The sequence below is a fragment of the Diabrotica virgifera genome, chromosome 2 (assembly GCF_917563875.1).
Source record: "Diabrotica virgifera virgifera chromosome 2, PGI_DIABVI_V3a".
In the NCBI taxonomy this organism is placed as follows: Eukaryota; Metazoa; Arthropoda; class Insecta; order Coleoptera; family Chrysomelidae; genus Diabrotica; species Diabrotica virgifera.
Window position 1 is genome coordinate 3,153,077 of NC_065444.1, and position 19,425 is coordinate 3,172,501.

Genomic DNA, 19,425 nt, shown 5'->3' on the forward strand with positions numbered 1-19,425 from the left:
TGATATACTGAATTCGCTCTATCGAGATTCACTTTGACACTGATGTTAGTAATTTCTTTTTTGAGAAATTCAGTTGTCAGAAGTGAGTGGAAATTACTACACAACCAAGGCACATGCTCATATCCAATATTATTAATAGTAAACAGACATAAAAATAACATAAACATTACGCCAATCAATAATTATTTATTTACACCATTATAATGTATTGATAACAAATAAGAAAATTGTTTATTGTACAAAATAAAAATATTTTGTAGAAATAAACTTAACAAAATTTTATGAGATTAGTAGACACTCCCACTATTTCTAATAATTCTTCTTTTTTTAATGAAAGATTAAGTTGATTTGAGTTGATTTTAGCAGTTAATAATGTGAGGTAGGAATTTTTGTGTTGTATGTTTCCTATTCCGAATGGGTCAAAAAAAATCTCGCGAGAGCGAATGTAGTATAAAATTTATTTGTGATGCTAATTAAGAAGTGATTTTCGCGTTTTTTTACCAAAAAATAAAAGGGACCAACAATATTTTGAGCGCAACTCACTTACTTTTAATATCACAAGTTTTTTTAAAAAACAAAAATAAACCTTTTTAAACACTTTAAAAAGTAAAATGAATTTTCCCCGAAAAGTGCTTCGGTTTTGGATTATTTCACAGTGAAATATTTGATTTGGAATTTGACGAAGAAGAACCTACTTTTCATTAGCTACAACTCTGCTTCTACTGGGTCTACATACCTCAAGCATACACCATTTTTTTCAGTTTTTTATAAGCTATATTTTTGCTAAGAATATTTTTTTCGCTGAAATACTTACTTTTTGAGTTATCTCCGAAAAACCGTTCAAAAACATGTTTTTTTTGGTAAAAATGAACATATTCACTTGCAAATAACTCGAAAAGTATTGACTTAAGGAAAAAACTCTATAGAACAAAAGTTGCTTAGAATTAGTCATTTTTGTAAAATGGAGGGGATGTAGAATTGTAAACTTTTTCTTATATAATAATAGACAATTTCAACTACCTATTCCCAAATTTTCATCCTTCCTTTATTTTTTTGGGGTCAGATTGTTATTTGATTGGGCTACGAATGTAAAATACATATTAGTTAAAACCGTATTCTTCGATAGTGCTTCAAATACTGAGAGAATTAGCTACTAATTTCAAATCTAAACTTTCATCCCTAATCCAAAATAGTCGCCAATTCCTGAAATGTGGTATAAGGAAGCATGATTACGTATCTTTAAGCTTTAAAAAACGGTAAAAAATTCAAATATATTACGTATATCACAGTAATAAAGTGGAGTAATAAGATTCCTTTATAATATCCACTATCAATGGCCCCTTTATGTTCCATAATCTGGGTTTAAAATGGGTCGCATTGTTAATGCGACACCTTTCAATTGCCCTTCCAGCAAATATTTGCAGTTACGCACTAAACTGATTGGCTTACTTTAAATTGTGTGTAAATTCACCCATATATATCATTTGGTCACAAAGTGAGCAAATTCGTCAAAGTTTCTCGCAGTGAAATTCGTATTACTCAGGTAATCTTGTATAATATTATTATTTTTACTTATAGGCTATTGATTATGTTCAAAATAAGAGAGCTAAAAGGAACTACAACGTTAATGGGATTTTATTATCTTATATGGTCAAGGAACCTCTAAATTTGAAAAAACCCGCTGAGTGCTACCATTTAAATGGGTTCGTTTTTTGAGAAAGGGGTGAATTAGTCCCTAGGTACAGGATGAATTAGGGTGAGTTCTATGCACTTTTAGTACAAATATGTCTACAGTAAAATTGTTCCAGGTTAAATTTACTATCAAAATATCACATTTTAAAGTCAAAATTATTTTTTTTACAAAAATATACTCAAAAGAATAACAAGAAAAAAACACAAAAGAAAGCAATTTTGTCTTTTGTCCCATAACTTTTTTCTACAAGGATATAGGTATAGGCATTGCTTCAGCGAAAAATAACTACCATCCTTCCTCGTTAAAATGACGTTTGGTAGAAGTCTTTAGGATTTATAGTTTCCAAAATAGGATTTTTCAAAGTTCGCCGCTTACATAATTTTTGGACCATTTTCCCCATTATTTCGCAAACATTGTTCTGTAACTTTTTTCTGCGCATTTCTAGGTATATGCAATAGTACACTTACTAGAAAAAGAAGTAAATTACGTTTAAAATGATCTATTGTATAAGGTTGTACAACTAGTTTTAAGCAAGTTATGCTTATTCAAGATTTTATACTTTTATGATTTTTGATATTTTTTATGATTATTTTTAGAATTTTTCATTATTACTTTTTTTCTTGTACATTCAGGTATATACATTGTAAAAAAGCATATTTTCTCTACTTTAAAATAGTGTATGGCAAAAAATTCTAGGACTATTTTTTAACAAAATATCCGTAGGATATTCAAGGGTATCCGTAATTTGAGAAAATTTTTAAAATGTTTAATTTTTTTCAATTAGAAGAATATAATGGCATATTATAACATAATTTTTAATTAGAAATAACTTTTCTTAATATCACTTTTCGATATTTTGAAATATAAAGCTACTTTACTCTTGAGCGAAATTCATATTTTTTAACATACCTCGTACACTATTGACCAAATTTTATATCTGATGATTGCATCTTAGGTTTTAGACTATGCAGAGCATTTTATAAGGAATAATTTTTTTTCATAAAGTTAATAATAAAAATTTTTCCATATGGTTCCAGCTTAGTGGGACCTATAGTGTATGTGACATTTTGAAAAAGCATATCTTGTTTAAAAATAGTCTCAGAGTTTTTTACAATACACAGTTTTAGCGTAAATAAAATAAGTTTTCTTTTTTATTGCACAATGTATATGTATACCTAAATATACAATAAAAAAAGGTATAATGAGAAATTTAAAAATAATCGTAAAATATATCAAAAATCATTAAAAGTATACAACTTTGAAAAACCATATCTTGCTTAAAAATAGTCACACAAAAATGTAACATTCCAAATCCCTAAAGCTACGTAGAAAAAAGTTACAGAACAATGTTTGCGAAGTAACAAGGAAAATGTCCCAAAATCGCTGTGAGTGGCGAACTTTGAAAAATCATAATTTGGAAACTATAAATCATAAGGACTTATACCAAATGTCACTTTAAAGAAAAAGGATTGATGTTGTTTTTCTGTGAAGCAATGCCTATACGCCTATACCTATATCCCCATTGAAAAAAGATTTGGGATAAAAAACAAAATTGCTATCTTTCATGTTTTTTTCTTGCTTTTCTTTTGAATATATTTTTGTAAAAAAAAGTAATTTTGACTTTAAAATGCTATATTTCTATAGTAAATTTAACGTCAAACAATTTTCCTGTAGACATGTTTGCACCAAATGTGCATAGAGCTCACCCTAATTTGCCCTGTGCCTAGGGACTAATTCACCCTTTTCTCAAAAACGCACTCCTTTAAATGGTAGCACTCCGCGGTTTTTTCATACTGAGAGGTCCATTGACTATATGAAACAAGAAAACCCCGTGAACGTTGTAGTTCCTTTTTAAAATACATAAGCAATAGTCTATTATTAATAAGTTTTCTTCTTCCTTTTTTTATTATAGACAATATTTTTCTATTTCTTGAAAGAGCATTGATGAAAATTTATTTTTTCTATACTTATATCTATAATATAATCTAGCTCACCAGGTCTAAAAGGCATGGCTTGATTTACGATTATTTTTCAACGTCCTTGTTCCACCTAGTTTTCTGACTACCTTTCTATTATTATATTACTCCTGTTAATATAATATTTTGTTATAGTCTTGTGTTTAGCATCCTTTGGATATGTTCCAACCGTCTCAGACATTTGATTCTACTGAAATACTAATTCTAAATTCTATTCTGAAATACTAAGAGGCAAAAAAGTTTTAAAAACATTGTGTTTAACTAATGGTACCACAACAATAATTTAATTGGAGCGTACATAAAAGTTTGGGGGGTTCAAGGGAACAAAACCCCCATAAATTTTTTATGGGGTGCACAAATTTTACTATAATTTCTTTTTAAGATGTTAAAAATCTATAATAGTTTTCGATATATTGGAAAAAATAAACTTTCATTTTGTAACTTCAAAGCGCCATAACTTTTTTTGTAGGCATATTTGTACTAAGGTAAGTTAGGTTCAATCGAACTATTTTTGGTCCCAGAATATGTGGTTTAATTTATAACCTGTATTTTTGTTACACCCAGTACCCAAAAAATCCATTTGCAACCTGGCTGCTCAAGTGTCCCGACAAAAACCTTATTTCTCTGGACTAATTCTGGTTCTGTCCATTCCATATATGTATTTAGACTTCTCCCCGTTTATGTATATCCTCTTTTTTCTCGCTTTCGCTTCTAGACTTTTTAATATATTTTTTTAAATTCTTGTTTAGGTTATCAGTACTATGTCTTCAGCGAATGCTATGCTGTTGTAATTAATATAGAAGTCATGTCCTGTTAATTCCGGTTTCTTACAACAGAATTACATCAGAATACTGCACACTGGGTCCCCTTGTCGCACCTTTAATGACTTCAAACTTATCTGTTTTTTTGAAGATATTCTTCTTTAGCGGCGAATCGTTTGAGGGTAAAATTGTACATCAACCACGCGCCTGCGCACACTGACAGTATGTAGTTCATTGCTAATCTTTCAAGATAGGTATGTATGTATCTGTAACCGTGCAAATAAGTCATTAAAAGAATATATTAGTGGTTTTAGGAAATGTATTATTTATTATAATTCTTGTGTTTTTGGATTTGTGTTTCCCTGTAGTAAAATAATAAAATATGTAGACATAACATATTTACAGTTTGTCGCCGTGTTGTCTATTTATATCACAAACCATACATACTTATGAGTATGTATGGTTTGTGATTTATATCCGAAACTTACACGTCAATTCAAGTGGCTCGATAGCGCAGTTGGCAGAGCGGTGGGACAGAGAACGGAAGCACACGGAAGGTCGCGGGCTCCAATCCCGGACGATTCACACTTTTTTCTATTTTTCGTTATTTTAATAAAATTTTTTTGAAAGTGGTAGATAAGAAAGTTAGTTTAATTTTTAAATAAAATACAAATAACCTTTTAAGTATATTTACTTCGTTTAAATTACCTATATAATAGAAGAATATCTTCTTACGTGCGTACAAAGTACACACACATTATTTTTTTTTCATTTATTTTAGCCCTATTCTCTGTTTTTCTGAGTGTCATTTTTAAATTCATACTAATTTTTCACTAATTCTCATTTCAAGTGCTACCTTGTATATTTCTTTCCGTTTATCTTCCCATATTCGTAGATTTCTGATTGTATTTCTCGCATCGCAGTAGGAAAATTTGATCTACTGTACTACGTCCTCTTTTGAATCCACATTACTATTCTCCTCTATTCTCTACGTTATTATCTATTTTTATGAATTTTATAAGCAAAATTTAGTAGCAATCTTCCCCTGTAATTGTGGTATAAACATTCTTTCAGTATAAGTTCTTGTACCCATATTTCTTTCAGCAACACTTCCAAATGCTTCATTAGCACTGCTCCTCCCAGTGGCGGCTCGTGGCCTTGGAGACAGGGTCGGCAAGGTTTTTTTGTCTCCTCATATTATAGGTATACCATCAAACTAAAAGGCTTAATTCATCATAGGAGATTTTGTTGTTTTTTTATTTTTTTTTTATTTGATGTACTTGACATTCTCTCTTGTTTCATGGTGTTTCGACAATACGTGTTGATTCTTTTGAGACAAGGTAAATCCCGTTTTTTTTTAGGCAGAAATTGGTGGTAATAAGAAAATTGATAAACAGTTTGTTGTAATGAATTGCAGTACTTACTACATAGAATTATACATACATATTGTGCAACTTATCCCACTTTCTGAAAATATTTGGACCAGCATAATTTTTAAGTTCCTAACTTGTAATAATAAATATCTTAAAAATTCTTTGGCGAACGTAACTTTTAAATTTTAAATCGTCAAAGAGGTCAAAAATTTGCAAATCTTCAAAATTCGAAAAACGAGTATCTATTTGCATATAATAGTAGGTATCCAAAATTTCAAGATATACTTACTCGTTTTTCGAGATATGTATCATGTCGTTGTCTTTTTTTGGGGTGGTTCGGAAATATCAAGCGAATCCAAAACGTCACTGCGTATATATTGGAAACTACTATCATTACGAAAATCTCTGAGATTTTCCACCAGCTTTCGTATTCTATTTTTAGAATAAATAATGTCAGTTGACTGATTTTGAACAACAAGGAATATCTTGGGCAAACTCTGTTTTAAAAATATTTAAAAAAATATTGAAAGAGTCATTAGTATTTAATAAAGTTCTCAAACCGATTGCTTCACGGATCGAGGTATCGCCACTTTCAAAATCATCGCCTTCGATAATAAAATCAAAAACTTCCAAAAGCTGTTCACGAAAATCTGCTACAGATACTAAAACTATAAGAGATAATCTGCTTAGATAAAACTAACCGAGATTTAAAATTTCATCGCGTCTGACAAACTGTTCGCTTTTTTTTCGAAACAAATTTGTTCTAAAGCAGTAATCCGTTTAGGTGAGCTAAACTGGCAAGAAAAGACGATATTCTTTATTTTTTTACACGTATCATGTAAAACTAAATTCATTATATGCGCATAATAGTGAGTAAATAAAGCTTGTGATGCAATAGTTTTAACTTTTGCCTGGAGACTATTCAATTCACCACTCATCACAGCAACGCCGTCATAAGATTGCCCCAGTTTGCCCTACCAATTTATTTTTGGAATATATACTCCTTACATCCCATTGTACAGAGCATCCACAACATCTGCCAACAACAGTCAAGAAATGGTATTTCAGTAACCATCATCTGGATACCATCCCATGTTGGTATCAATGGAAATGAGAGCGCTGATCAAGCAGCAGAGTATTTTAGAGAACAAAAAGACCTATTTATGTATGCCGATGACACCAGCATGATAGTTTCCGCAGAAACTTTGGAGCAAGTAGTTATAAAAGTAAAATATTTAACAAGGCTATTCAAGGAGTGGTGTGATAGGAATGGATTGGTTGTAAATTTGGAAAAAACCAAGATTGTAAACTTTTCATACGGTGAGAGAAGAACGACCCAACCCGTTTTTGAACTTAAAATCAGTAACAGAGATGTGGTAGTCAACACAGCAACATATACAACATTTTTAGGCACAGTTATAGACGCTAATTTAAGTTTCGATAAACACATAGATCATTTATGTAAGCAGCTTAATAAGACGTATTTTGCGATAGCGGCATTAAAAAATGATATGCCATCAAGTACATTGATCTCTGTTTACTATGCGCAGGTATATTCCCGTATCGCGCAGAACATCATTATTTGGGGCCGGGCTTCCGAAAGTATGCGCATCTTTCTCTTACAGAAGCGTATTATCAGACGAATTTTTGACATAAATTACCGTGACAGTTGTCGGGAAGTTTTCAGAAAGAAAAGAATTCTTACGGTACCTTCCGTGTATATGTATAAACTGTTAACTTTTATTTTCCAGAAGGTTGAACTGTTTAAGAAAAATAGCGATCTTCATTCACACTTCACGAGGAACTGTGACAAAATTCGTTTGATGAAATGTAACCATGCCGGTTTTAAAAAATCCCCTTACTATACTGGTCCATCTCTATATAATAGACTACCGCTAAGTTTAAAAAATCAAAATAACTTAAGAAAATTCCAAAAAGAGCTGAAAGAGTTTTTGTTGAATAATGCATTTTACTCCTTGGAGGAATTCATCCAAGAGACAGCTGGGTAGTCGCGGATATGAGAGTATTGTATTATTTCTGTTTTTGTTTTGTATTTTAAGTGTGCAAGTGATTTGTGTAATTTGTATACTTTTTTATGTAATATTTATTATGTAATTCGATATTGACTTACCTTCATACATGTATGACACAAAAGGTGAATAAATTATTTATTATTATTATTTATTATTATTATAAAACAGGCCTGCTCTCTTGAAAATCTAGAAAACATGCAACTCCACCAAGATCTAAAGGCTAAAATCAAGAACAATGTATTAAGCACCTGGCAAACACACTGGAGCATGCAAAATACAAAACTACGCACAATCCAACGAACTGTTACCTCCATCACCATGCCCCAAATGAGCAGAAAAGACAGTACTATTATCAGAAGGCTCAGAATAGGTCACACTCGTCTTACACATGGATATCTGATGTCCTCTGAAAATCGTCCTCGTTGTGAACATTGTGATGAGCCATTAACAGCCCAGCACATATTACTGGAATGTGGCCAGTATAGAGTTCAAAGAGTCCACTACAACTTTCAAAACAATTTAAGTGACCTACTCGGTTCTACAAACATGTACAGTGCCATAATTTGTTTCCTAAAAGATTGTCACCTTTACTATTTAGTGTAATTGTAATATTAAGTTGTAACTTGTGCAAAAACAAACTGTAATTATTGTAAGTAAATAATATTGTAAAATTTTGTACCAGTGTCAATGGCCATTAGTTGCCGAGACACTTTATTTTAAATAAAAAAAAAAATTATTTTTGGTATCAAATAATTTGAATCTGTTCTTTAAAACACCAAAAATATATTCTGCCTTATTGCTTTTACTCACATCTCTAAAACCTAAAAACCTCTCATAAATATTACTACGTAACGCGTATCGAACAAAATAATTGATAATTGTGAATGACATGATAATCAGAAGTTTCATCTACTTTCAGTGAAAAGCCAATGGTTTTCTAAATCTCAGATTCAACAACGTTATTCAAAATTTAACTATTTGATTATATGTATTAGTTCATTCTGTATTACGAATACACTTCGAATCAGAAAGTAAATAGGTATTTCTAAAACAAATTTATTAATTCTCTATAATTAAATTTGATTTTTAACAGATGCTTCGATCCATCATGTCCACTAAATGATAATTCCTGACAACTTAAAAAAATTACAATATCAATTAAACGACGTAAAACGGCGTGATTATTTTTGACAATTTCTACCGATGCATGCTTCCAAATGAAACACCGACCGGCAGACCGAAATGTGCCGTACTTGCCGCTTAACCTGCCATGCCGTATCTGCTATTGCCCACGGAGAGAAGTAATGTTCGCTTGCTCATCGACTTGTTATGTCGTTGAGTTTTACGTGTAAATTGTCAAGCTACGGATGTTAGGGACGGCTAGCCGAAAAGTCAGATAAATGGCTCGGATCATTCATTTTTTGAGAAGTCTGTTATGCGCAGGGATCACTTAACGCTCGGATTGATCAAATTCTTTTAAAAACCATGAATAAAATTTAGTCTGTATTATCTGATAGATTTTTTTTTATTTCACAGATACAAATATTTAAAAAATCTATATCTATAAATGTGTGGGTCGGCACTGCCGACCTTGCCGACCCTGACCGGCCGCCACTGGCTCCTCCATATTTGAAACTTTCAGCTGTTGCTTCATCCTTTCCAGGGCTCTTAATATTCTTTAGTTTCACCATTATTTCTTTCATTTATTTTTCCTTAGTCGGTTTCCCTCTGTTTGGTCTTTCTGGAACGATTGGTATTTTCCATCAGTTCTTCTTCAAATTATGTTGTGGGTATTTCATCTATAAGCTCTTCAAATTATTCTTTGTACCTGGTCAGTATTTCCTCGTTATTTACTAAATTTATTGCGTTTTTTGCTTTTCTAGTGTACAGGTTTTCTTTGATATCCTTTTCTCTCTTTTTTTTACTACTTATCTTCTTCTGCAAGTACCATCTCCGCGACGGAGGTCGGCAATCATCACAGTTATTCGGACTTAATAGACGGCTGCTCTGAAAATTTCATTTGATGTACATCAATACCAATCTCTAAAGTTTTCATGATTTGGAATTAATTAGAACAAATTGTATCTTTCTCCACGAGAAATGCTCGTAATATATCCGAGATATTCCAATTTTCTGGTTTTGATTGCATTTAAGACTTCCATTTCTTTATTCTTCTTTTTAAGAACCTCTTTGTTTTTGACGTGTTCTGTCCACGATATTTTCAGAATTCTTCTGTACACTCACAGCTCGAATGGTTCCAGTTTTTTCATTAATGCCGCATTCAAGGTCCAAGCTTCCATTCCATAAAACAAAGTCGACAAAACGTAGCATATAGTCAACCTAACTTTTAAGGTCCAACTTCACATCTCTTGTGCAGAGCACTCTTCTCATTTTGTTAAAATTTGCTCAAGCTTTTTCTATTCTGTGTTTGATTTCCTGGAAGTTTTCATTTGTGAAGTTGATTATTGTTCCAAGATAAGATATTGATCTACTCTTTCGATACTGGTTCCGTAAATGAAAATATTCTTATTGTTTCTTTGAGTTTTTGATATTCTCATAAATTTTTCATAAACGTCTTCTTGACGTTCATTCTTGAACCGTATTCTGTTCCATACTCTGCTATTCTTATCATCAGTCTCCAAAGATCTTCATTATTTTTTGATGACAGAATCATCTGCATACCTAATGTTGATAATGGGAACTCCGTTTAGCTTTATTCTAGCTGCTTCACCTTCTAGCGGATCTCTTCTGACTTAATTACTCTCCATATCTTTGACTTACTTCTGTGATCCTATTCATTAATTCCTCGAAGGCTGCTTTTTCTGCGTATCTTATGGTATTGATACATTCTCCTTAAATTCGAATGCCGACTTAAACATACTCTAATACTGCATCTTGAAAGATTTTCTACGAGTATATGTTAAACAGCAGATTATCCCTGTCAAACAGGGATCTCTTAATCCTATTTTTTTTTTATTTTAAATGTAGGTCTGATATTATTTCCTACAGAATTTTTCAATAGTAATAAAAAATTATTATGTAATAATCAATCTTATAAGAATAGATCTACAATGCTTACCTGTATATTATGTTTTTCAGTAAACCAGTATGTTCCAGAAACTAGTCTTCTTTGCGTGCTTGCAAGTTATCTTCAGTTATTATCTATATAATGATAAAACTAACCAGGTTATTTCATATCCTGCGCTAGACAAATTGCCAGAGGGATTCAAAATAATTCGTCCTCCAAGAACATTAAAAAGAGCATTTATAGGTAACTATATTTCATTAATAAATAAAAACAATAACTATTGACGAAATACATAAAGAGTTTGACTGTGAGGTATTTTTTCGGAGACAGGTATATTTTTCCAACTATGTTCAATAATATGTCAAAATTATTAAATAATTAATACTGTATTCTACATTTAGCAACGAAATTCTTCTTCTTATTCAGTCTGTTTGCATCCACTTCTGGATAAAGGTCTCCCCATAAGTTCTCCACTCTTCTCTGTCTTGTACTATCTGGTGCCAATATCTCCTTACTTATACTTTGATGTTGTCTAGCCACTAGCCATCGTTTTTGCTCTTCCTCTGCTAAAACTGTGCTCGCTTGTTCTCCAATGTACAAGGTTCACATTTCGTTGTTTTTTCATGCCATGTGTCACGAGAAGCCTCGAGAAACTCCTAACAGAGCTCGTTCGATGGCTCTCTATGTTGTTCGTAATCTATCGGTTGAAAACTAAGTGTCACTGTCTTCATTCCATGTCAAAATTGGTAGAATACAAATTAGAATCTATAGGAATAAAAGGCAGGTTTCGAGCATCTAGTTTATTAAATCTGGCGCAAGTACACTTTCGCTAACTTAGCATCATCAGGGGCATTTCGTCAAATTGGAAGATATCCCAGCAAAGTGCAACATTGGCAAGAAAATTCATTGTTCTTTCATTTTGACTTGCTAAGATGTAGCATAATTTTTATTTAATTTTGATCTGTTTGTCCTTTGCCCAGTGTGTGTTATATGTATTTGTCAGTTTCAAAAAATTTCTAAAATTTCTTGCCAATGTTGCACTTTGCTGGGATATCTTCTATCTTCCTAATTTGACGAAATGCCCCTGATGATGCTAAGTTAGCGAAAGTGTACTTGGGCCAGATTTAATAAATTAGATGCTAGAAACCTGCCTTTTATTCGTATAGATTCCATATATTCGAGCATTCAACCTACTTCTATTTTACAGAATACAAATTGATGAACACCATTATGGCATGGTGGAATAGGTTAGGGTGTTTATGGCGCTTGGCGCTCTCTGAAAGAACTGAAATATTATACGTCTCTTGTTTTCGTTTCACGTCGAAATTCTTTTGTGTTAGTGTTACCTACTCCTGACTGAGTATAGAGACCATGTTTTCGTTGGAATTTTGCCACGTTGAATACACGGAAAGTGAGGTGCAAATTATAGACCTCCGCTAGTCTTCTTTATTTCAACATCCGTGTGGTTTGCAAGCAATAGAAACCGCGTAGGCTCAACCAGAAACTTGGTCTCATTAACATTAAAAGTTTTATTTTCTCCGGAAATAAAACTTTGAATTGAATACCATTATCTTTAGATTTATTAGCATCTTTTTATAACACAAAACTGAGTCTTCCTACTGCCAAGTCATTTGGATTCTTCTAATTATCTCTGCCGTTTGGTTCTCTTTACCTAGTTTGATCGTGTAACCTAGAAAACCAAAATACACTTAAGAGCAAAATAATCGACTCACTTGCAGAATTGTACACGTTAGAAGTCTCGAATTTAATAAACCTGTTGTCCGATTTGAGTGATTTTTTTAGTATGTTATAGCCTTATTATTTAAGAAAATCGATGTAATATTATTGTTGCTAGACAGGTAAAGCTCATTTTATACCGGATGTAACAATCGTACTGTATTTTTTCTTAAAGTTTGGAACACCCTGTGTAATATTCTAGGATATAAAAAATATTTAAATTAAAACTCAATTGTAGCCTTAGGCTTTATTAACATTTTATTCTTTGATTCATTTGCTTATGTTCGATAATAAAAGAGATATGATGTACTTTTATATTACAAATGAGGCATGCTATTTGGTCTTGATCAATATCATTCCAAAACTCGAGAGCTGCTGTTTCTATCTCTTGTAAGGTTCTAGGAGGTGGCAAACGCAGTCGTAGTCTTCTGCCAATTATATCCCACAAATGTTCGATCCGGTTAAGATCTGGACTATGCGATGGCCAATGCGAAGCCCGAAGATTTATCTGTTGTAAATATTTGGTTACAGTCCGTAAACGTGAGGTCTTGCGTTATCGTGCATTAGCAAAAAATTGTTACCAATATAAGCCGATAGCATAGTAGCTAAGTCATCACTGCTTGAACACACTCATCGCTGGTCAAATTCCTTGTAGCGGGTTCCATTTCCATCAAATAACAAAAAAAAAACTACGGACGTAAATGAAGCTTTAAATAATAAATCTACTAATTTTCACAGCAAACCAGACACTTTTTGACTGTTAACCATTTGACATCCATTAAATTGTTAATTTCCCATAGCCTACTTTAGGCTTATTTACTACTAAGCAGAAAATGAGGATTTATTTATGAAAAACATCACTAGTTGTTAACGTACCTAACTTCTTTATTATTCAACATAAGCAAATGAATCAAAGAATAAAATGTTAATAAAGCCTAAGGCTACAATGGAGTTTTAATTTCAATATGCTATAATATGCTATACTATTCCACAGGGTGTTCCGAACTTTAAGAAAAAACACAGTATGATTGTTACACCCGGTATAAAATGACCTTTAGCTGTCTAGCAACAATAATATTACATAGATTTTCTTAAATAATAAGGCTATAACATACTAAAAAAAACACTCAAATCGGACAAGTTTAGTAAATTCGAGACTTCTAACGTGTACAATTCAGCAAGTGAGTCGATTATTTTGCTCTCAAGTGTAGTTTTCTTATGTATTTTTTTTTAAATAATTTTAAGCAACTTAATCAAATTGATGATTATGTGTTGACAAGCTAAATAATCATTCTTCTTCTTCTTCCTCATTATAAGCAACTCAGCTTGTTCCCTGGCAGATTTATCTGTACAACTGTATGGAAGATTGTCACATCTTGTATGTTACAACCAAATTTATCTGCCAATACTTTTTCTTCTACCGATTGATGATTTATCTCTTGTTATTTTTACCACATGTGTCTTCCTCATTCTGATTATATGCGTTGTTGTTCCATTCTTTTTTTCTATTTAGTGTCCATTCGTTTATACAAATTACGTTACATTTTCTTCTAATGTCTTTACTTCTTTTTCGATCTCTCAGCTTATTTCCTGTACTCCTTCTCAGTGCTCTCATTTCTGCCTTTTTAGTAGTAGTACATTCTTTCACGGTTTTTGCTCTTAATTTTAAAGAACCGCTTGAATTAACATGAAATTTGGCATACGCATAGACAATGTCAAAGAAAAAAAAGTGATATTGTGCCAATGTGTGCTTTTGCCCTGGAGAGAACAAATATATGTCCAAAATAAGTCCGGAAATGAATAAACTGACTAATTTTAAGTAACTTTTGTTCTATAGAGCTTTTCACCAAGTCAACACTTTTCGAGATATTTTCGAGTGAATATGTATGTTCATTTTTCAACAAAATAACCACATTTTTAGACGGTTTTTCGCAAATAACTCAAAAAGTAAGTATTTTGCTGAAAAAACGTTCTTAGCAAAAATATAGCCTGTAAAAAAGTAAAAAAAAAATGGTGTACACCCGAGGTCTCTGGACCTCGTAGAACCAGAGTTATAGCCAATGAAAAATAGGTTCATATTCGACAAATTTCAAATAGAATATTTCGACGTGAAATATCCAAAAAATTAGACACTTTTTGGGGAAAACATATAACTTTTTAAAATTGTTTAAAAAAGCTTTATTTCTGTTTTTATAAAAAGTTTATAGCATCAAATTTAAGCAGGTTACGCTCAAAATAAAGTTGGTCCCTTTTGTTTTGGCCAAAAAAATCGGGAAGACCACCCCCTAATTAGCAACTAAAATGAAATTAGTCGTTACCGCTCCACAAATTATTTTACTAATGTTGTGTTCATATGATCTGTAAGTTTCATCGACTCAAAATGCTTATTTTTGAAAAAATTTGCTTTCAAAATAAAATTTTCAAAAATTTTAATTTTAAAAAATATGCTTTTTTTCAAAATAACTTAAAAATTGTTAGAGATACCAAATATCTCAAAAAACAAAAAAGTCAGCATTGCTTTTCTGAATATCCTGTTTTCTTTTGTTTTCCTGTAAGACAAAAATTGATTAAGATTTGGTGTTTCTAAATTTGCATACATTCGTGATCAGTGACTCGTTCAACCCCTTTTAACTACAGCCCTTTCAAAAATAAGGACTTTGAACCGATGAAGCTTACAGATCATATAAACAATACATACACTAGTCAAGAAACTTGTGAAGTCGTAACGATTAAGTTCATTTGAGATACTAATTAGGAGGTGATTTTCCCGATATTTTTAACAAAAAAAAAGGACTAACTTTATTTTGAGCATAACTTGTTTACTTTTGATGCTAAAAATTTTTTTATAAAACAAAAATGAAGCTTTTCTTAATCACTTTAAATAAGTTGTAATGAGTTTTCCCCGAAATTTGCTTCATTTTTGGTTATTTCACGTTAAAGTATTCCATTTGGAATTTGACGAATATGAACCTATTTTTCATTAGCTATAACTCTGCTTCTACTAGTTATAGAGACGTGATATATACACTTTTTTAATTTTTTTACAGGATATATTTTTGCTAAAAATGTTTTTTTCGACAAAATACTTACTTTTTGAGTTATTTGCGGAAAACTATCTAAAAGCGTGGTTATTTTGTTAAAAAAATGAACATATTCACTGACAAATAACTCGAAAAATATTGACTTAATGAAAAAACTCTATAGAACAAAAGTTACTTACAATTAGTCAGTTTATCAATTTCCGGACTTACTTTGGTCGTATATTTTTTCATCCCCAAGGGGGGGGGGGTGGTGAAAACCATCCCAAGGGCAAAAGCACACATCGGCACAATATCACTTTTTTCTTTTTTTCGTTGACTTGTTAGCAATGTGTATGCAAAATTTCATGTCAATCCAAGCGGTTCTTTAAAATTTAGAGGTTTTGGAATATTTTACCGTTAAAGAACGTACTATAGTCTTTGTGTTATCGCTCTATCCGGTCTTGTTTCAGATGCATATGTCGTTATTGATTCTGTAAAATTTCTTGGTATTTTTTTTAGACAGCAACCTCAAATGGTCCCTTCATATCGATTCGTTAAGTAAGAAACTCGCCTCAGCTTGCTATGCAATACGATCTGTCTCAAGGGAACTCAATTTAGCATCTTCTAAAATAACATATTTTTCGTTGTTCGAGTCTCATCTTCGATATGGTCTTCCTTTTTGGGGTTCTAGTACAGCTGCTCAATTTGATGTCATTTTTAGATTGCAAAAAAGAGCAATAAGATATTTGTTTGGCCTCAGAAGATCTACACATTGCAGAAGTTACTTCAGAGATCACGAAATTTTAACACTTCCATCTTTATATATTCTAGAAACGGTTTGTTTAATTCGTAAACACCTTCATATCTTTCCATCAAGGCCCAATCATCTTTACTCCACCAGAAATTCAATCTTTGATATTTATTTACCGATTCCATCCACTGAGTTAGTAAAGAAATCTATATTATATTCCGCAAAGAAACTGTACAATCATCTTCCGTTACAACTTAAATCTTCAACATCTTTCCCTAAGTTCCGTAAAATGACAAAAGCCTATCTATCCAAAAGACCATATTATTCAATAGAAGAATTTCTTAATGAATAACTAAGAAAATTGGGTTCCATACGCAGTAGCATAAACTTGTCAGTTCCTTATGTTGTACATATTTTATTTTATTTGTTGTATGTTCAATTTTCAATTTATATATATTTTGCAATTAATTGTTTTTGTCTTGGCTTTTATATCTTATACTGTACATTATTGACGATTTATCTAATTTTAGTAAATTGTAGTTGTTATTTGTTATTTATATTATGTTTTTCTTTTGACTGTATGTAAGCTTTGTCTATAAAATTGTAAAAATTTTCAGTGACAATAAAGCATATTTCTATTCTATTCTATTTCTATTCTATTCTATTGGCCTTATACTGGCTTTATAAATCCTTCACTTCATTACAGTATTAATACTTGGTTTTGACATGTAGTGTTATTAAGGCATACTTCCAGTCTATTTGCTTTTTGTGCTTAATTTCTCACTTCTTTGTCGAGGTCTCCGTAGCTGGACAATGTAATCTCAAGATATTTTATGTCCATTACTTGTTCAATACTGATGTCATCAATTTAAATGTTACACCTGATTTGTTCTTTACTGATTACTATTCTTTTAGTTGTCTAAGATGAAATTTTTACATTGAATTATTATTTTGTTGTTTCGTTAAAACAGTAGACTTACATTTGCAGACTATATTCATCTTAGGGCCGGTTGTTCGAACGCTAATTAAGAAGTTGATTATAATCAATCATTTATTGTAATCAATTTTCTTGATGGAAATCAAATCGCGACATGAAAAATACATGTAAAACACTAATCAGTTATTGATTGTAGGTAAAACAGTAATTAAAATATAGCCGCAGCTCTTAAATTATTAAAAATTGCTTATTATTATTATTGATTTGTAAGTAAAAACAAGAAATTAACATCAGAAAGAGTTTAATTATGTTTTATTTTAAATTAAAACCAAAATAATAAAATAAATCAGTCAACATAACCTTAAAATGCGACATCTGTCAGAAGTACGCTTAATCAAATATAATTGTAATTAAATATTTGATAATGATCAGTTTTGATTAGCGTTCGAACAACCGGCCCTTAGGCTATCAGTAAATAATAATTCAGTAAATTTAAAACCGAATACAAAGCAAATATTCTTTTGCAGATAGGTCCAACTTAGTTTGCCAAGATAGTGGCTTCCACTGCAAGGAACCGTTCGACAAATCTGCAACATTTCAATTTGAATGTGAAATCGATGATCAATGTCCCCAAAATTATAAGTGCTGTCCGCAGAAATGTTTTAAACATAAAATATGTTCACAAGGAAACATTCACAGTTATGGAATTGGCAACGGCCCTTCTGTGAATCCTTTTATTCATAGAAGATCCAGCCAACCTGACAATGATTCGTCTAAGAACCAGAAGACACCTAGACACTGTCAAAAATGGCCATATCCTTGCTCACGGCCATACTCGTACCATTTTTCAAACCCATATAAATGCGACATAGACGCACAATGTCCACAAGGGTATTTATGTTGTCAGCAGGATTGTTTTCTGCATAAAATTTGCTCCAAGGAGCTTTCTTCAGATGAGTACGTCGAGGAATTAAGAAGAGATGATCAATCTGCAGTAACTAAAAGAACTACTACTTTAGAACCAGAAATAACGTCTGCAACTGATGCTCAAACCGAAACTACAACTAATGAAGCTACTACTCCTACCACAACTGAGCCAACCACTACAGAAGAAAGCAATTCAGAAGATGAAGATAGCGAGGAAACAACCACTGTTATCGAGATCACAACCAAGGAGAATGATATGGAAGAAAAAGATAATGAGGATAATAAAGAGAATACTAACGAAAGAAATCCTGTGGCTATTGAAACTACCACCGAAAAAGAAGACAGTGAGTATGAGGAAGAAGATGAGAGTGAAGAGAGTGAAGAAGAAATTAAAACTACCACTGTAGATCCCAATGCCATCATCCCTGAATATAAAGACTATTACGATTCTGCTGAATCTGAAGCTGAATAAAATCTGAATGAAGTACAAATTATTGAGCTTTTTGTATTAAACTATTATTTTATTTGCTCTGTTTTTATAATTTTAAATATACTTATCAATTCATACTGACAGAATGAAGTTGCATACAATAAATATACATTTTTTTATTTCGCCTCTTTGATTTACTTTTATATATTTTTCTTTCTAGATAGCTTAATAAATAGCAGAAAAGTTATCAATGTTTAATAACGGTACAGTGAAATACATTTCTAAACAGGTTGTATTACATTTATCCAAACAAAGTTTCCTTTAGGTTACGCTATTTGTACAATTTTGTTATTTAATGTTAAAAAATTCACACATGTTATGCAGTAAAATATAGCAGTTGAAATATTTAGGCATGGATCCCGCGTACCAAAAAAAGTTTATCAATAGCAGGCTAAAAATTTCTTTAGCTTAGTAGGGAACACGGGAACAGGGAAAGTATTAATTGTGAAGTAGCTTACAGCTTTCAAATGTCAAACTACGAAAACATCCCATGTATTTTGTCGGAAAGAATTTGCAATTGATTTGTTACTCTTTCATTAAACTCTCACACAAAAATCAGACTGCTAGTTATCACCAACATAATTCCTATCATTTGACATGTCCTATGTGTCGGACTTATTAATAGTAGTAATAATAATTAAAACAATATTTCATATATTAGCTATTAAAAACAACCTGCTAGTTTTCACAATCATAAAC

At 31.7% G+C, this 19,425-nt stretch overlaps 1 protein-coding gene across 1 annotated transcript; it reads left to right on the forward strand.

Annotated features, from left to right (window-relative positions):
* Positions 1-1,375: 1,375 nt before the first annotated feature.
* On the forward strand, positions 1,376-18,845 carry LOC114328075 (uncharacterized). The gene is made up of 3 exons (XM_050642374.1): positions 1,376-1,543; positions 10,936-11,107; positions 17,837-18,845. Exons 2-3 carry the CDS (start codon positions 10,945-10,947, stop codon positions 18,706-18,708), a joined length of 1,035 nt encoding a protein of 344 aa, XP_050498331.1. The 5' UTR covers positions 1,376-1,543; positions 10,936-10,944; the 3' UTR covers positions 18,709-18,845.
* Positions 18,846-19,425: the final 580 nt, after the last annotated feature.